Source organism: Mustela erminea, chromosome 1 (genome assembly GCF_009829155.1).
Source record: "Mustela erminea isolate mMusErm1 chromosome 1, mMusErm1.Pri, whole genome shotgun sequence".
Lineage (NCBI taxonomy): Eukaryota > Metazoa > Chordata > Mammalia > Carnivora > Mustelidae > Mustela > Mustela erminea.
Window position 1 is genome coordinate 1,301,298 of NC_045614.1, and position 14,680 is coordinate 1,315,977.

The 14,680-nt window shown below is 64.0% G+C and overlaps 2 protein-coding genes across 13 annotated transcripts in view; one reads left to right on the top strand and one right to left on the bottom strand.

Moving 5' to 3' along the window:
• The first annotated feature begins 3,705 nt into the window (after positions 1-3,705).
• On the top strand, positions 3,706-6,262 carry IZUMO4 (IZUMO family member 4). Of its 9 annotated transcripts, none has more exons than XM_032358965.1 (10): positions 3,706-4,004; positions 4,139-4,219; positions 4,308-4,379; positions 4,724-4,750; positions 4,846-4,921; positions 5,019-5,066; positions 5,148-5,210; positions 5,435-5,452; positions 5,624-5,710; positions 5,967-6,262. In XM_032358965.1, the coding sequence occupies exons 1-10, from the start codon at positions 3,791-3,793 to the stop codon at positions 6,055-6,057; spliced, it is 777 nt and encodes a 258-aa protein (XP_032214856.1). In that variant the 5' UTR covers positions 3,706-3,790; the 3' UTR covers positions 6,058-6,262. The 9 variants fall into 9 exon arrangements, with proteins under 9 accessions (XP_032214856.1, XP_032214819.1, XP_032214813.1 ...); XM_032358928.1 differs by having other exon boundaries at positions 3,724-4,004; positions 5,674-5,688; XM_032358922.1 differs by having other exon boundaries at positions 3,724-4,004; positions 5,148-5,162.
• Positions 6,263-7,463: 1,201 nt separating this feature from the next.
• Positions 7,464-14,680, bottom strand: part of AP3D1 (adaptor related protein complex 3 subunit delta 1) — a 36,563-nt gene continuing 29,346 nt past the window's right edge. Inside the window, exons 25-32 of one of the 4 annotated variants that reach the window (XM_032358250.1) lie at positions 13,669-13,815; positions 13,270-13,326; positions 12,696-12,885; positions 12,349-12,437; positions 12,183-12,268; positions 11,792-11,913; positions 11,620-11,699; positions 7,464-8,496 (exon numbers count right to left, since the gene is read on the bottom strand). In XM_032358250.1, the coding sequence (XP_032214141.1) occupies positions 8,401-8,496; positions 11,620-11,699; positions 11,792-11,913; positions 12,183-12,268; positions 12,349-12,437; positions 12,696-12,885; positions 13,270-13,326; positions 13,669-13,815 (867 nt within the window). In that variant the 3' untranslated portion in view covers positions 7,464-8,400. Of the gene's footprint in view, positions 8,497-11,619; positions 11,700-11,791; positions 11,914-12,182; positions 12,269-12,348; positions 12,438-12,695; positions 12,886-13,269; positions 13,327-13,661; positions 13,816-14,680 lie in introns of those variants that run through there. The other 3 variants (XM_032358276.1, XM_032358267.1, XM_032358258.1) reach the window with 3 other exon arrangements.

Below are 14,680 nucleotides of genomic sequence, written 5' to 3' on the forward strand. Positions count from 1 at the left end.
GTTGATTTTTAAAAAGCAGCACAGCTTCCTGGGCGGGGAGCCACCCACCTCCCTGCAGGACCCCCAGGATGGTGGCTCCAGCCCCTCCCCCACCCCACAGGGCGTGGCATTCTACCCGCATTTGGCCCTCCTGTCTTTGCTTCTGGGGTGAAGTTCCCCAATTTGTTTTGTAGGAAGGCAGGAAGTGGTTTGCGGAGACCACAGCAGGCCAGGTGCTACCACGGGGCTCTGCATACTCAGTCCGCCCGATAAGCCTTTTATAGTCCACTGTGATGTAATTCATGCACTGCAAATAACTTTTAAAGTAGACAATCCAGTGGTTTGTAGTACAATCAGAGGGGAGTGCAACCATCACAATTCTAGAACATTCTCAGCACCTAAAAAGAAACCCTGTGCCCAGCCACAGTCACTCCCCATCGGTCCGTTATGGGTCGAATCCTTTCCCCCAAAACATACCCGGCACCTGTGAATGGGATCTTCTCTGGAAATAAGGTCTTTGCAGATATAAAGATGAGGTCACGCCGGGCAGGGGAGCCCCAAGCCCAATGACAAGCGTCTTTAGAAGAACACGGAAATCTGGACGCAGACACACGGAGAAGTGGGCCACGGGACCAGGGTGGCAGAGAGGGGGCACAGGTCTACAAGCCGAAGGACGCCTAGGATTGCCTGGAACCCCCAGAAGCCGGGAGAGGCAGGAAGGGCCTCAGAGTCAAAACAGTCGCAAATAGAAGGGGGGGCCTGGATGGGAGCCCAGGTGTCCTGAGCCTCCCACCTGGGCTGCCCCAGGCAGGAGGAGGCACCGGGCACACACGGGGCTTCGAGGCCCCTGCCCCTCCCCCTCCCCCTGCGCCTTCCCCACCGGGAGACAAATGCTGAAATACTGTTTGGCCCCTGTCCCCTGGGGCAGAGAAAGCAGAGTGTGAAAGCCAGTCCGAGGCCTGCTGGTTGGCCTGGGTGCTGCCTCACCGCTTGCTGGATCTGCCCTTTCCGCCGAAACTGTCTGAATCTCAAGATTCTAGGAAATCAGGAACGGGGCTCTCCCGCTGGGGCACGTCTGAAACTTCCCTGAGGAGAAGCCCAAGGTCTGAGCCAGCTGCTCGGGGAGTCTGGGTTCAAGCTCCATTTCGCCACACGCTGGACAAGGCAGACCCACTCCTGGGACCAGGCTCGCCGCGGACTTGGCGCCGAGTGCCCCTGGCTGGGCAGCGCCTGTGCAGACGGACAAGCCCACGGAAGGTGGCTTAGGAAACAGCTCAGGAACCGAACGAGCATTTCCGAGGACCCCCCCAGGAGGGCAAAGAACCGCCGCTGCTCCTGCTCAGAGAGGAACGAGGCGCACCCGGAACTCCCTCCTGGGTTACCGGGGATGTCTGGCGCACAGACTCCGACCGTCAGCCTCCGGGATGGAGACGGGGACGTGCCCTGCCTTCAGGGAGGTTCAGACAAGAACTCCGCAGCCCCGCAGAGAACAGAGGAAGCTCGGTGGTGCGTCCCTGAGGCAGAGCAGCCGGGCTGCGTGCGGCACCGACCGGGAGGCCCGGTGTCACCTCCCGCCTGTGTTCATCATGTCTCGGTGGTGTTCCGCCACCGGTCGCAAACATCGGGTTCTGGTGGGGAGGCTGGTCATGGGGGAGGCTGAGCAGTTATGGGGAGAGGGAGCCCCACCTTCTACTCTGGCTCAGAACCTGAAACTGCTCTTAAAAATAAGCCTGATTTAGGGAGCCTGGGTGGCTCAGTGGGTTAAGCCTCTGCCTTCAGCTCAGGTCATGATCCCGGGGTCCTGGGATCGAGCCCCACATCGGGCTCTCTGCTCCGCGGGGAGCCTGCTCCCCCCCCCCACCTGCCTGCTGCTCTGCGTCCTTGTGATCTCTCTCTCTGTGTCAAATAAATAAATAATCTTAAAAAAATAAGCCCGATTTAAACAAAATTATAACCAACACTAACTCACGTACCCACACCCAGCACCTGGTTACCAGCTTGTGCCGCTAGCCCCGTTCAAGAACTCAAGCCCGCCGCGGAGAGCAGTGAGGCCCGTGGAAGCAGGAGCCGGATGGGCGTCTGCGGAAGGAACGTCACAGAGAACGCCAGGACCGCGACATGAGCCGGGGCAGAATCTCGCACTGTCCGGGAGCCTTGCTAAAAAGTGGAAAAGTGGAGTCACTACTAAGGCCGCACCACGTTTTACCCAGGAATGCCAGATTTGCACACCAGCAGGTGCAGCAAATCTTACGGTCACCTTATCTTTTCTTCTTTTTTTTTTTGTCAAACATGCTGTGTCTGGGACTCGGCGAGTATGGGGCACCCACCCCTCAGCTGAGACTCTGCAGGGGTGAGGGAGACGGGAAGCCACGTGCGCAGATGGCCCCGACCAGGGTGTTGCAGGGTGCGTGCCTGCAGGGGGAGTGGGGGGGGGCGTCCACTTGCTCTGTTCTCATCCACAGGCAGGAGACGGCTCAGTGGCTTCTGAGAACGGACCCAACAGGTGGCCACGGACACCCGGGGACACACTGGACGGAGGACTTCGGTGGAGGCCGCAGTGCGCGGCCCTAGCGTGGGCCGGGGGTGTGGCCCCTCCTATCACTCCCGCTGAGCCTGTAACACGGGCCAGTAAGAGCCCAGGCTGTCCCGCGGTAGAGCAGGAGCGAAGCCGCGGGGCACCTGTCGCAGAACCGAGCGCAAACCCGAGAGCAAAGCGTCAGGCCGCTCCCGCTCCGGCCTCCTCCCCTCCGGAGGGATCCCCCCGTCCCGCCGCCCGCGTTCGCCCCTCCGGAGAGGGATCCCCGCCGCCCGCGTTCGCCCCTCCGGAGAGGGATCCCCCCGTCCCGCCGCCCGCGTTCGCCGCCTCCACCCGGCCTCCCCGCCGCCCGCGTTCGCCCCTCCGGAGAGGGATCCCCGCCGCCCGCGTTCGCCCCTCCGGAGAGGGATCCCCGCCGCCCGCGTTCGCCGCCCCCATCCGGCCTCCCCGCCGCCCGCGTTCGCCCCTCCGGAGGGATCCCCCCGTCCCGCCGCCCGCGTTCGCCCCTCCGGAGAGGGATCCCCGCCGCCCGCGTTCGCCCCTCCGGAGAGGGATCCCCCCGTCCCGCCGCCCGCGTTCGCCGCCCCCATCCGGCCTCCCCGCCGCCCGCGTTCGCCCCTCCGGAGAGGGATCCCCCCGTCCCGCCGCCCGCGTTCGCCGCCCCCATCCGGCCTCCCCGCCGCCCGCGTTCGCCCCTCCGGAGAGGGATCCCCCCGTCCCGCCGCCCGCGTTCGCCGCCCCCATCCGGCCTCCCCGCCGCCCGCCGCCCGCGCCCGTCCCTCAGGGGACCCACCTGCAGGCTCACGTCCAACCGGCCGCGGCTGTCCGGCGTCCAGCGACCGCCGCCCCGGAGCCACAGAGCGCAGCGCCCGCCCCGCCACCCCGCCCAGACAGATGTACTTCCGCTACCGGCCTGGGCCTCCCCGGAAGCGGAGCCGAAGTGGGGGCGCGGTCTAGAACAAGGGGGGCGCTCCCCGCCGCCGCGCTCTGTTGCCTGGCAACCGGAAACGGGCCGGGACGGCATTGGCTGGTGCTGGGGCGTGGGCGGAGCTTGCGCCGCGCCGGGAGCGCGGAGCCGGTCTTCCAGCCCGGGAGGAGGAGCTTGTGCGTGTCCTGGGCGCATGCGTGGGGCGCGGCCGACCCCTCCCCTCGGAGGGGCGATCTGGGCGGGGCCAGGAGGCGGGGCCGGCAGTTGTCCGTTGCGGGGCGGGGCCGCCGTCGGGGGCGTGGCGCGGGAGGCGCCGTTGGTTGGCGGGCGGCGGGCGGGGGCGGGCCATGGCCCTGCTACTGTGCCTGGGCCTGACTGCGGCGCTGGCCCGCGGCTGCCTGCACTGCCACAGCAACTTCTCGGAGAAGTTCTCCTTCTACCGCCATCACGTGAACCTCAAGTCCTGGTGGGTGGGCGACATCCCCGTGTCGGGCTCGCTGCTCACCGACTGGGGCCAGGACACGATGAAGGAGCTGCACCTGGCCATCCCCGCGGAGATTAGTGAGTGCGCGCAGGGGAGGCGGGGCCCGCCTGGGGGCGCCCCCCGGCCCGCCAGACCCCGGCCCCGCCTGACCCCCTGCGCTGCCGGACACCCGGCCCCGGGCCGCTCACCTGCCGCCCCCACCCACCCGCAGCCCGGGAGAAGCTGAACCAGGTGGCGAACGCCGTGTACCAGAAGATGGATCAGCTGTACCAGGGGAAGATGTATTTCCCCGGTGAGCGGGCAGCCGCCACGCGCGGGAAACGGACACGGGCCCCTCCGCCCCCTGCCCGAGCCTCACCTCTCTTGCCCACCCCCATCAGGGTATTTTCCCAATGAGCTGCGAGCCATCTTCCGGGAGCAGGTGCACCTCATCCAGAATGCCATCATCGAAAGTGAGCAAATGGAGAGCCCGGGCGGGTGGGGGAGAGCCCCGGGAGCGGCTGGGAAGTCCCCTGAGATCGGGCGAGGGGCTGGCAGGGTGCATTCCGCACAGAACACGAAGGGGACAGAAGGGCAGCTCCCAAAGGCAGGGCCCCTTCCAGCGACTGGGCCGTGGCCCTGGGTAACCCCCGCCTGCCCCTCCCTGCCACCTGCCCCCGCTGGTCCCTGGAGGCAGCTGCCCTCCACCAGCCGTTTGGGCCCCCAGGCTGAACGCCACCCTGGGGGAGCCTTGGGCAGGGCAGGAAGGGTGGGCAGGGCAGGGGACAGGCAGGTTGGTGCTCTTGTGCCCACACAGGCCGCATTGACTGTCAGCGTCACTGTGGTGAGTGAGGCCCGGTGCAGCCCGCGGGGCCCAGCGGGGAAGGCTCCCCGGGAGGCCGAGGCGGGGAGCCCGCGGCTGCCTCCTGTGTGTTGCAGGCATCTTCCAGTATCAGACCATCTCCTGCACCAACTGCACCGACTCGCACGTCATCTGCTTTGGCTACAACTGCGAGTAGGGCCCCACCGCGGGGCAAGGGGAGGTCCTGGCCTGGGGAGGGCAGGGCTCCGGACGCGGGGCCTCCCCATCTCCACGCCTCCTGCGCCCGCAGGTCGTCGGTACAGTGGGAAACAGCCGTGCAGGGCCTCCTCCTATACATGTGAGTTGAGGCGGCTGGGCTCCGGGGGGGCAGCCCGACCTCAGCCCTGCCGACCCGAGTCCAACCTTGCTGTCGTTGTAGAAACAAGTGGCACAAGTACGTGAGTTTTATCAGAGGCAGGGAGTGTGCTTTAAGCCCTCGTGGGTGAGTATGAGCTGCGGCGGCCACAGAAGGCGGCACCTGGCCCCTGGGCTCCGGACCCCAGCCCTTCCTTCCGTGAGCGCCTCTGGGCTCGGCTGGCGCCAGAGGGGCCAGACAGTGGTCAGAGCTGGGGAGGGCCCCCCAGGATGGATTTGCCCCAGTGCAGGGACCTGGGGGCCACCAGCCCTAAAGCTTGGAGCTAAGAGAGACTCTGTCGTGTCTTTCAGAGAGGACACGGACACAAGGTAAGCCACCCCTCACCCCCAATCCCCGCCCTGTCCTCTCCAAAGCCCTGGCCAGGCCTTCTGAAAGGGAGGTGGGGACAGACCAGGAGGGGTTGGACAGGGCAGACCCAGCCGGCCGGGGTCCCTGGCACCTGGGACAAGCCAGATGTCACCCCTGCAACCACACCCGAGCGATCGCTTCATGAGTAAACATCAGCTGCCCTCCTCCCGCGGACGCACAGAACCACTCCGGCCTTGTGAGTGGCTCAGAGGCAGGCTGTGAGGACCCGGGCCGGGCCGGGTCCGGGCTGGGTGGGCTCCGTAAGCCAGAGATCGAAACCCAACAGCTAATTTGCCCGAGCCGCACCCCCGCGCGTTTTTTTGCGGCCTGTTGTGGGAGTGCTGGGCGTGACACTGAGCTTTGAAGGTCTTGTCTGCGCCCTGTCACAGGCGCCAGCACCCCAGCAACGACCCTGGCAGGGGCAGGAGGTGCAACAGGGACGGAGGGCTGAGGGCGCTCATGTCTCTCCAACAGTCTGATATCACCAAGCTTCACGTGTCTTGAGCCCCCACACCTGGCCAACCTGACTCTAGAAAATGCTTCCGAGTGCCTGACACAGCACTGATGGGCACCGGCTTTGCCAGACCGGCCCCAGCCTGGAGGCGGAGCCAGGACTTGGCTGGACTGTCCCAGCCTGACCCCCTGGAGCAGCTGCCGCCGCCTTCCTCCTCTCCTGTCAGAGCCTGGGCCCCCGGGAGGGGAGTGTGGCTTTGTCGGGCGGGGTCCCCGAGCTGTTAGATGCGATGATTAAACGTCCCTGACATTCCTCATCACGGAGCAGTCCTTCTCAGGGCAACAGGGGTCAACCCATCCTGGTCACACACTCGGGGACAGGACTGTGGGCAGAGGGACGTCCATGCCTGTTCTGGTGCAATCCGTCTGAACACCACTGGGCTGGCTGGGATGCGGCAGGTGCACTGAGGACTCAGAGACCGCAGTTTGGTGAAAACTGGGGCCAGCTCGGGCGCCTCTCAGGGCTCACCCACGTCGAGCCAAACCTGAGCCACAGGAGCACAGAAGGGTCCTGCTGCGTCTCTTCCTTCTGCAAACCCTCCACGGAGCTTACGAGGGGCCCCAAGCACTTGATCTGAGCAACAGGCAAGCAGGGGACCCAGGGGCCAGAGTCCCGCCCGGAGGCGGCCTTGTGCCTAGAAGTGCTGCTGGCAGCGGCCCGTCCATATCAGGACCAGTGCATGAGGCATGTGGGGCGCGACATGCTGGTGACTGTGCAGAACGGCAGTCTCACGGGTGAGCGCCCACCCAGGGGATGGGTGTGGGGAGTGCGGGCTGGTGGCCCGGCCAGAACCGCCCTCGCTGCGTCAACGTGGGGTCTGTTGCCTCGGTGCTTCCTGGGCCGCAGGAAGGGAGGTGAGGGGCCAGCAAGGGGTCTGGCACAGCACAGGACACGTGACTCTGTCCACTGAGAAGAGTGAGAACGCCTCGTGGCTGGTGCTTCTGGACGCATTATCAAGCGGGGACGCTGGTGGCCGGTGGGTCTGCCCATCTGTGCTCAGGCTCCGTGATCTCCCGCCAGCGATTTCAAGCTCGAGCTGATCTGGCTGCCCATCCACTGACCCCGCCTTACTGGTCTTGAACGGACCGACCCTGTCCGCGTGGTGTAAGGCCCGCGGGCGTGTGGAAGGTCAGGCCAACACGGGGGGGACCTGCCTCGCAGTAGCCGTCCTGCCACTCACCCACGCGCCGCTCGCTAGCGAGGTGCCCCGAAGCGCGGGCACATCCACGGGGCATCGCAGGCGCGGCTCCTGGAGCCCACGGGTCAGGCGGCTCCTTGCCACACCACCCAAGCTTGGGGTGTACGGCGATGACACGACCTCAATCACGAGGGGACGGGCGCATGGGTAGGACGGGCCACCGGCAGCTCAAGGACTGTCCAGAGCCCCCGGGTGGGAGGGGCTCCCCTGGAGATCACCAGGCGCGCGCGGACACGGGCAGGACATCCACCAGGTAAGCGTCTGTTTCACAAGTTTATTGGATCATCTGGACACACAATCATTACAGCAGCGGGACACGTCTCTCCTCTACCTGGGAATGTCGACAGCGAATCGATCCTCACATTGACACGCCACACAGTGCTGACGTTCTAGCGCCACGGCACAGGATTCCGGAAGAGGTTACTCTACATGCTAAAGTGACCGTGGGCATCAGGAGGAAGGTACATCAGTGAGGACCGTCCCCCACCCCCGCTGCCCTGAGGCAGCGCCTCACAGGCGTGGAACGAGTCTCCGTTCCTCGCTCCGTGGGCTACGTTCTGGGGCCGGGCCACCCTAGGAGTATGTCTTCCTGGCAGCGGCGGGCACCCTGTGGAGCGTTCGGTGACGGGAAGGACCTGGAATCCCCAATGGCCCCACCACTCACCAAACACTGCCTACGGACACACAGCTCACTACAGGGGACACCGTGAACCAGCAGGGTCTGGGTCCTGCGCCATCGGGGCTTCCGACCGGACCCCCACCGCGGGTGGCGGCCCCCCAGTCTGACACACAAACACGTGGTGGGGCGCAAAGAACATGACGGACAGCAGCCTGCACGACCCTCTGGCCAGCAGGCGTCTTGACCCACGGCCGGGAGGGCGAGGAGTGTCTCTGCAGTGAGCAGGTGCCCGTGGGCAGGGCACCTGGAGGACTTGTGGGCCTCGGAGGGCCTCTCGGGAGCAGGATATACCACGCGGCGCCGTCCACGGCGCACCCGCAGCCCGGACGGCGGTTCCATCTGCTACCCAGGCGGCGTCGCTACCGCAGGCCCCGCCTGAGGAGGGCGGCCTCAGCACTTCTCCCCAAAGAGTGCAGAGAGTCAAAGTAAAAACGCCGACAGGATACATCAACGCGACGCGTCACCTCGCCCGGCCAACAGAGGCGCCCCGTCCCGGCGAGGGCGAGGCGGCGGCCGCTCAGCACTGGGCCAGCGTGGCCTTCATCTCCTCCAGCAAGCTGCCCAGCAGCGCCGCGTCGCTGCACTTCCCGTCGACGGACACGGACTTCTCCCCCTGCAAACGGGAACCACCACAGAATTTTGAAATATGACATGAAAAACACGACAGTATGTTCGTCCTTTTGCTTTTTCACAGCGCCTTGCTCAGTGTTCTAAGAACCCAAATGAGGCCGGGCCCCGGGGGGATGCAGAGTCTACCCTGGATGAGGGAGGAGCCCGGCTGAGGCGTGGGGCAGCCCGGGGTGGTCTGAGGATCGAGACCGGCCCCGGATAACCCTGATCTGGTGCCGTGCGGGGCTGGGTAGCACGGGGCCATGAGCAAACCCTACACCCTTGCCGGGGGCCTTGGAGGAGCATCCAGAACCTCAAAGATCCCGAAAGGCTGGTGGGGAAAGCAACCATTAAAGCTGTTCACAAGGTGCCGGATGGTTCCCCAGCACGGACGATGCACGGACGTCGCCCTCCAGTGCGCACATCCCGTGGGACTGCGGCCGGGCCACGCTGGCCAGCAGGCCGGGGGCGGGCAGACAGACATGCGCCGGAGCCAGAGCCCCGCCAGCTGCAGCCTGTGCTCACACCTGCCCGGCATGAGCACAGGCCCGAATCATGCCGCATCCGAAGATCCGGAACCCCAGCTCAGCCCAGTGGAAAACAGCGCAAGTGGCCAGGCTGGGACGAGGCAGCCGTGGGACCGTCCACTGCAGGCCCATGAGCAGCCCCCAGTGTCATCGAGACAAACAGGAAAACAGAACATCTCAGCAGCAAAAAGGCAAGATCTCAAGAACCTCCCGCCCCGCATGGAAATTCTAGATCTGAACACACCAGCCGCAACACAACACACGCGCCGGGCAGGCCCAATGGCACGACGGCTGTGACAGAGAAGAGAATCGCACAGGAGGGCCGCAGACAGCCGCGCCGGGACAGACAGAGGGTGCGCGCAAGCAGGGACGGGAACACACGTCCCAGACGCCTGTCACTGGAACACCGCAGGGACAGTACGAAGGCCCCAGTGCCAAGAAAGAATTTAAAAACAAAATGATTTCAGAGAGCGAGCGCACGCAGGCATGTGCGCACGAGTGCGAGAATCTTCACGGTGAATCAATCACTCCCCCGCGAAAGCAGAGCCTGAGGTGGGGCTTGATCTCATGACCCCCAGACCATGACCTGGGCCCAAACCATGAGTCAGAAGCTCAAATGCCTGAGCCCCCTCGAGAAAAGACTTAGGTAATACCTGAAAACTTCCCAGACTTTGCAAAACGTGTGAAAATGCAAACACAAAAAAGCGAGCAGACTCCCAGCAGCTAGAGGGCCGAGCAGTGGTCGCTGCTGACAGAGAAGCCCGCAGGGCAGCGGGACCCCACGTCCTCCCACTAGGACGGGGCGAGGGCCGGGGAGCTCGCAGGCAATACCTGGCTGCAAAAGCAAGTGGCGTGACTCTACACTTTTCTGGGGAAAGGTTTTATTTTTAAGTCATCTCTACTACTGCAGGGCTCCAACTCGTGAGCCTGAGATCAAGCGTCAGGTGCTCCCCCGACTCAGCCAGCCATGCGCCCTGGTGGCTGCGTGAACTCAAAGCATCGTGAGGTCAGCAACGCTGGTCCTGGGGAAGGACCTGCAACCCACGGAAGGCCAGGGCGTGCTGGGGGACCGCGGAGACCGCTGGGCCGGCCAGCGCTGAGCCAAGACACAGGATGGGGAGGGCGGAGCAGAACCGGGAGGGGCAGACGGGGAAGAAGGCAGGAGACCCGAGCACGGGCTACGTGGCTGCCGTGGACAGCGCGTGCGAGCTCTCCTTCCAATGAGACAGACACACGTCGACACAGATCACAAGATGGCAAAAGGGGTTTTCTCTCTGACATCGAACAGAGCCCCGGGTGGCAGAGTAAATCCCGTGAGATGAAGACAGGCGTCTGTGGGTCAGGACGCCATGCCTCTCCATCGATGCACCGGCCGGCACACACAGAGCAAGTCCTGACGGCACGAGGCAAGAGAAGCCTGCGCCACTCAGTCCGGCATCCACGGAGCCGGCGACACTGCCTGCAGGGGGCCTGGACCCGACGGGGCGGTGCACTTGACGGGCACAGCACTCACTACCTCCACGCATCCATGGAATGCCACCCACCACAAACGACCACACCCATAGCCAGAACACAAACCTCAACACTTCCCAAGGCCCCAAACAGAAGCCGTGCGCCCTCCAACCGGAGCGGCCCCAAACTAGAAATCAGCAGTAGAAAACCACCCAAACACACCACGCTTCTCTGTAACCGCTGGGTCACAGGCGTGGGAACAGACATCAGAAAATGTTGGGAACTGTACCGAAATATGAAAATGGAACACATAAAGATTTGCGGGGATCAGCTGAAGAGCTGCTTCGAGGGAAAGATACACGATCAAACCCTAATGAGAGAAGGAAAGTCTGCTTCTGCCTAAACCAATGTACAAGAGAGCAAAATACACCAAAAGTGGGCAGGAAGAAAAAGAACAGAACTCCAACAAAAAATTTACTTAATGCTTAAAATACAGCAAAGTTTCTAAAAAAGATAGTTTTGTTTTACTTGGAAGTAGGTTCCACACCCAGCATGGAGCCCACGGTGGGGCTTGAACGTCCGACAGCAAGATTGAGACCCGAGCTGAGATCAAGAGACAAACTCTGAAATGACAGCCACCCAGGCACCCAGGAAAGGTCATTAAAAACAAAACAAAACAAAAAAACAACAGAACTGATAAGCCTCTCCCCCAGAATGGCCAAAAAAAGTGAGAAAGCACACACTGCCAAGGTCAGGAACGAGGAAGGCACCGCCCTGGACCCCTTGGACACAAAGGAGAGAACCGCCAGAGACTCCTTCCGCGTCGGCCGGCAGCTCAGGTGAAGGACACCCCCCCCAGGGCTCACCTGAGAGGGAGCAGGTAAGTGGAGGCCCGGCACCAGTCGGAGCCCGAGAACCGCAGACAGAAGCCTGGTGCAGCCCCCGCCCAGCCGGCTTTCCCGCTGAATCCCAGGGAAGGCGCCAGAAGCACGGGACCTCCCCACAGCCTCTCCCGGGAGAGACGCAGGAGAGGGCGCCCCTCCCAGCCAGCTCCCACGAGGAGACGGGACGGTGCCCTGAACGCGGGCTCCTGGGCCCCGGGCAACACGCCGAGACCTAAGGGGGCCTCTGCACGGGCCCGGGCTCACCTTCTTCACCAGGAGGCAGACGTGGTGGCCCTGGATAGAGCGGCTGTACATGGAGGCGCAGGAGTCCACTCTCTCCACCACTGCAACAGGGGGTGCGGGTGAGGCCGGAGCCGGCCTGCCGGGAGCAGAGGCACCGCCACCCCAGCCTCAGAAGCCACGTCCCATCTCTTACCAGAAAAATGGTGATGAAAACAGATTTTTGCCAGAAGATTCTGGAAGGACATACTAATGCCATCGACTTTGATTGAGCTCATGCTCAGGTCCCCAGACTCCAACAACTTGGCAAAGGCATCACTGTAGGAAGGACACAAGACAGAGGCCGATGACAGGCAGGCTGCCCAGCCCCCTCTGGTGGTCCCTTCCTTTGTGGGGAGCGGCGCACCTGTAGCAGGTGTCGTGACCACACAAGGAGCGGGGAGGGGCACACCTGTACGGGGTGTCGTGACCACACAAGGAGGGGGGAGGGGCACACCTGTACGGGGTGTCATGACCACACACAGAGGGGGGAGGGGCGCACCCGTAGCGGGCGACGGGACACACGTGGGGGTGGGGGAGGGGCGCACCTGTAGCAGGGCGTCGTGACCAAGTATGAGGTGCAGCTGAAATGCAGCTGGAAGTCCAGCTTCTCGTGGGTCGAGCCCTCGTCGTTCTGTGGGAGCAGGCGCACAGCATGAGCGGGGCGCGGGGCACCACCCCATGGGCTCCCGACGCCGCCTCGAGCCCTGCTACCTTGGCGATGAAGGACAAGGTCCCCTTGAGCTTCTGGGCCGTGACGATGCTCCGGATGGTGAACACAAACTGGGCCTCGTTGGAGACGCCTGGGGAGGGGGAAGGTGCGGGCCCGAGAGCGGCGTGGGGCGGCGTCCGGCTGCCGTCCCGCACCCTGGCAGGTGGCAGGGACGCGACCCCACCCAGGGCCTGTTCTCGGCGCTGCCCACCCTGGTCAGAAAACTGGGCTCAGCCCCTGAGACAGCAGGTGACGAGGGTGGGGGTCCCCAGGACGGAGCAGAGCAGTCGTGCCAGCAGGAGCCCCCGGCCTCCCCCCAGGCCCAGTGTCCTGCCGGCGGCCCGCACACCTGGGGGCAACTGGAAAGGCACGGGGACCCCGTCGTGGACGGAGGAGCCCTCGGGCCGGGCCAGTTTGGTGTTGAGCGAGTCCAGCACGCTGAGCTCCATGTTCTTCAGGAAGCTGTTGCTCTGATTCTCCAGGACGACGGACACAGTGACCTGGCTGTCCTTCTGCAGGCTGCCCTGGATGTCGTATGTCTGCGGGGCAAGGTCGGGGTCAGCCTGTGCCCCCCAGGCCCGCTACCGGGCCTGCACGAGGGGCCCAAGGAGGGCCAGCCACACTTGCTGGGCAAATGCAGATCACCTCCGAGAAGCAAAACTCCCCAAATCCCCAAACAAGAAACGGGCTCCGGCATGGCTGCGGTTCAAGCCGCTCTCCCGCATCCTCTGCCGGCCACTGCCCATCACGCTGGCCCTCGGGCCCACCCACCGAAAGTACCCCGTGCACCGCCCCACTGGAGCAGGAGCCCTGGGACAGAGGCACTCGCGGCCCCCGCTATCCCCAAGACCCCACTGCTTCCTCCACGCACCCAGAGAAAGGACCCCAATCTGCTCCAGCCCCCAGTGCTCTGAGTTACCCACACTGCTCACCATCTTGATGTAGGAATTTTCAGCCAAGAGGCAGTAGCTGGACATGGGCTGGAAACAAAACAAAACGCAGCTTTGGCCAGACAGAACTTGCAGGTGGCAGACGCCCACAGAATGGAGCCTGTCCTGACCTGTGCCAAGGGCTCCGGATGGGAAACACTGGGACCGTGAGAATGGGGCGGGGGCAAGGAGACCCCCGGCCCCGGGGCCTGGCCTGGCCAACATGTGCCCGCACCTCAGGGACTCCTGCCACACGACAGTACTGCCTCTGACGCCAGAGCCCCCGGGGCTCACCCACCCACGCCCACCAAGGCCCCGCTGCCCGCGGCTCCTAGCCTTGGCCCAGCTGCGGGGTGCCCCGGGCCCACGGGAGGCGAGCGCAGTACCCCTCACCGGGAGAGGGTCCTCGTCGAGAGCGCCGTTCTCCACGGGCTCTGCCGCCCCGTCGCTGGCAGGTTTTTTCTTCTTGGGTTTCTTCTTGTCTTTTGATCTCTCCTCCTTCTCCTTCTTGTGCTTCTTCTTCTTATGCTTAGAAGGTTTCTGGAACAAAACACGATCAGGGTCAACTCCCAGACTTCTCTGGCCACTGGCGCCCACAGCGAAGAACGGCCCAGGCCGCAGGGGCTCAGGAGGCTGCAGACCCAGCCGGCGACACCCCTCGTGTGGCATGTGGCTTGAGACGTGGGACCCATGAGCCAAGCTCAGGAGCACTTGTGGCACAGCCGACGGAGTGACCAGCCCGCGGCACAGCGGACAGAGTGGCAAGCCCCAGGCCCATGGGATGGAGGTGAGGACCCGAAAGCCCACCGCTCAGCGGGACAGTCACTGGCCACAGGCACAACCCACAGGGAGACCAGTAAAAACCCAGACGCCAGCTCCCCACTGCACCCGAGCCGAAGAGAACACACGTCCACGAAGAAACTTGCCCGCCCACATTCACAGGAGACGAACCGCAACAACCGAAAGGTAGAAACTTCAGTGGGAGAGTGAAGACACAAATCATGTCCACCACATGCAGAAGTGTCCCTCGGCCGTGGACAGGAGCCAGGCGCCCCGAGACACCGCCCCAGGGAGGGACCCTGAGCCCACAATGCTCTGGGAGGGAACCAGACACAGTCCACACGGGGTGTGAGTCCACACGTGACATGTCCAGACCAGGCTCCTCCATGGACGGGAATGGAGCTCGTGGGGCCGGGGAGGATGGGGGGTGATGGCTTATGGGGGGGGCGGGGTTGCTTTTGGGGTAACAAAACATTCTGGAACTAGAGAGAATGGCACAACCTTGTGGACGCACTGAATGCCACTGAACCACACACCTTAAAGAATCAACCTCTATCGCGTACGAGTGATAGCAAAACTGTCGTGACAACAGAAGCCCAGAGCGTACGACCGGAACCCGCCCTGG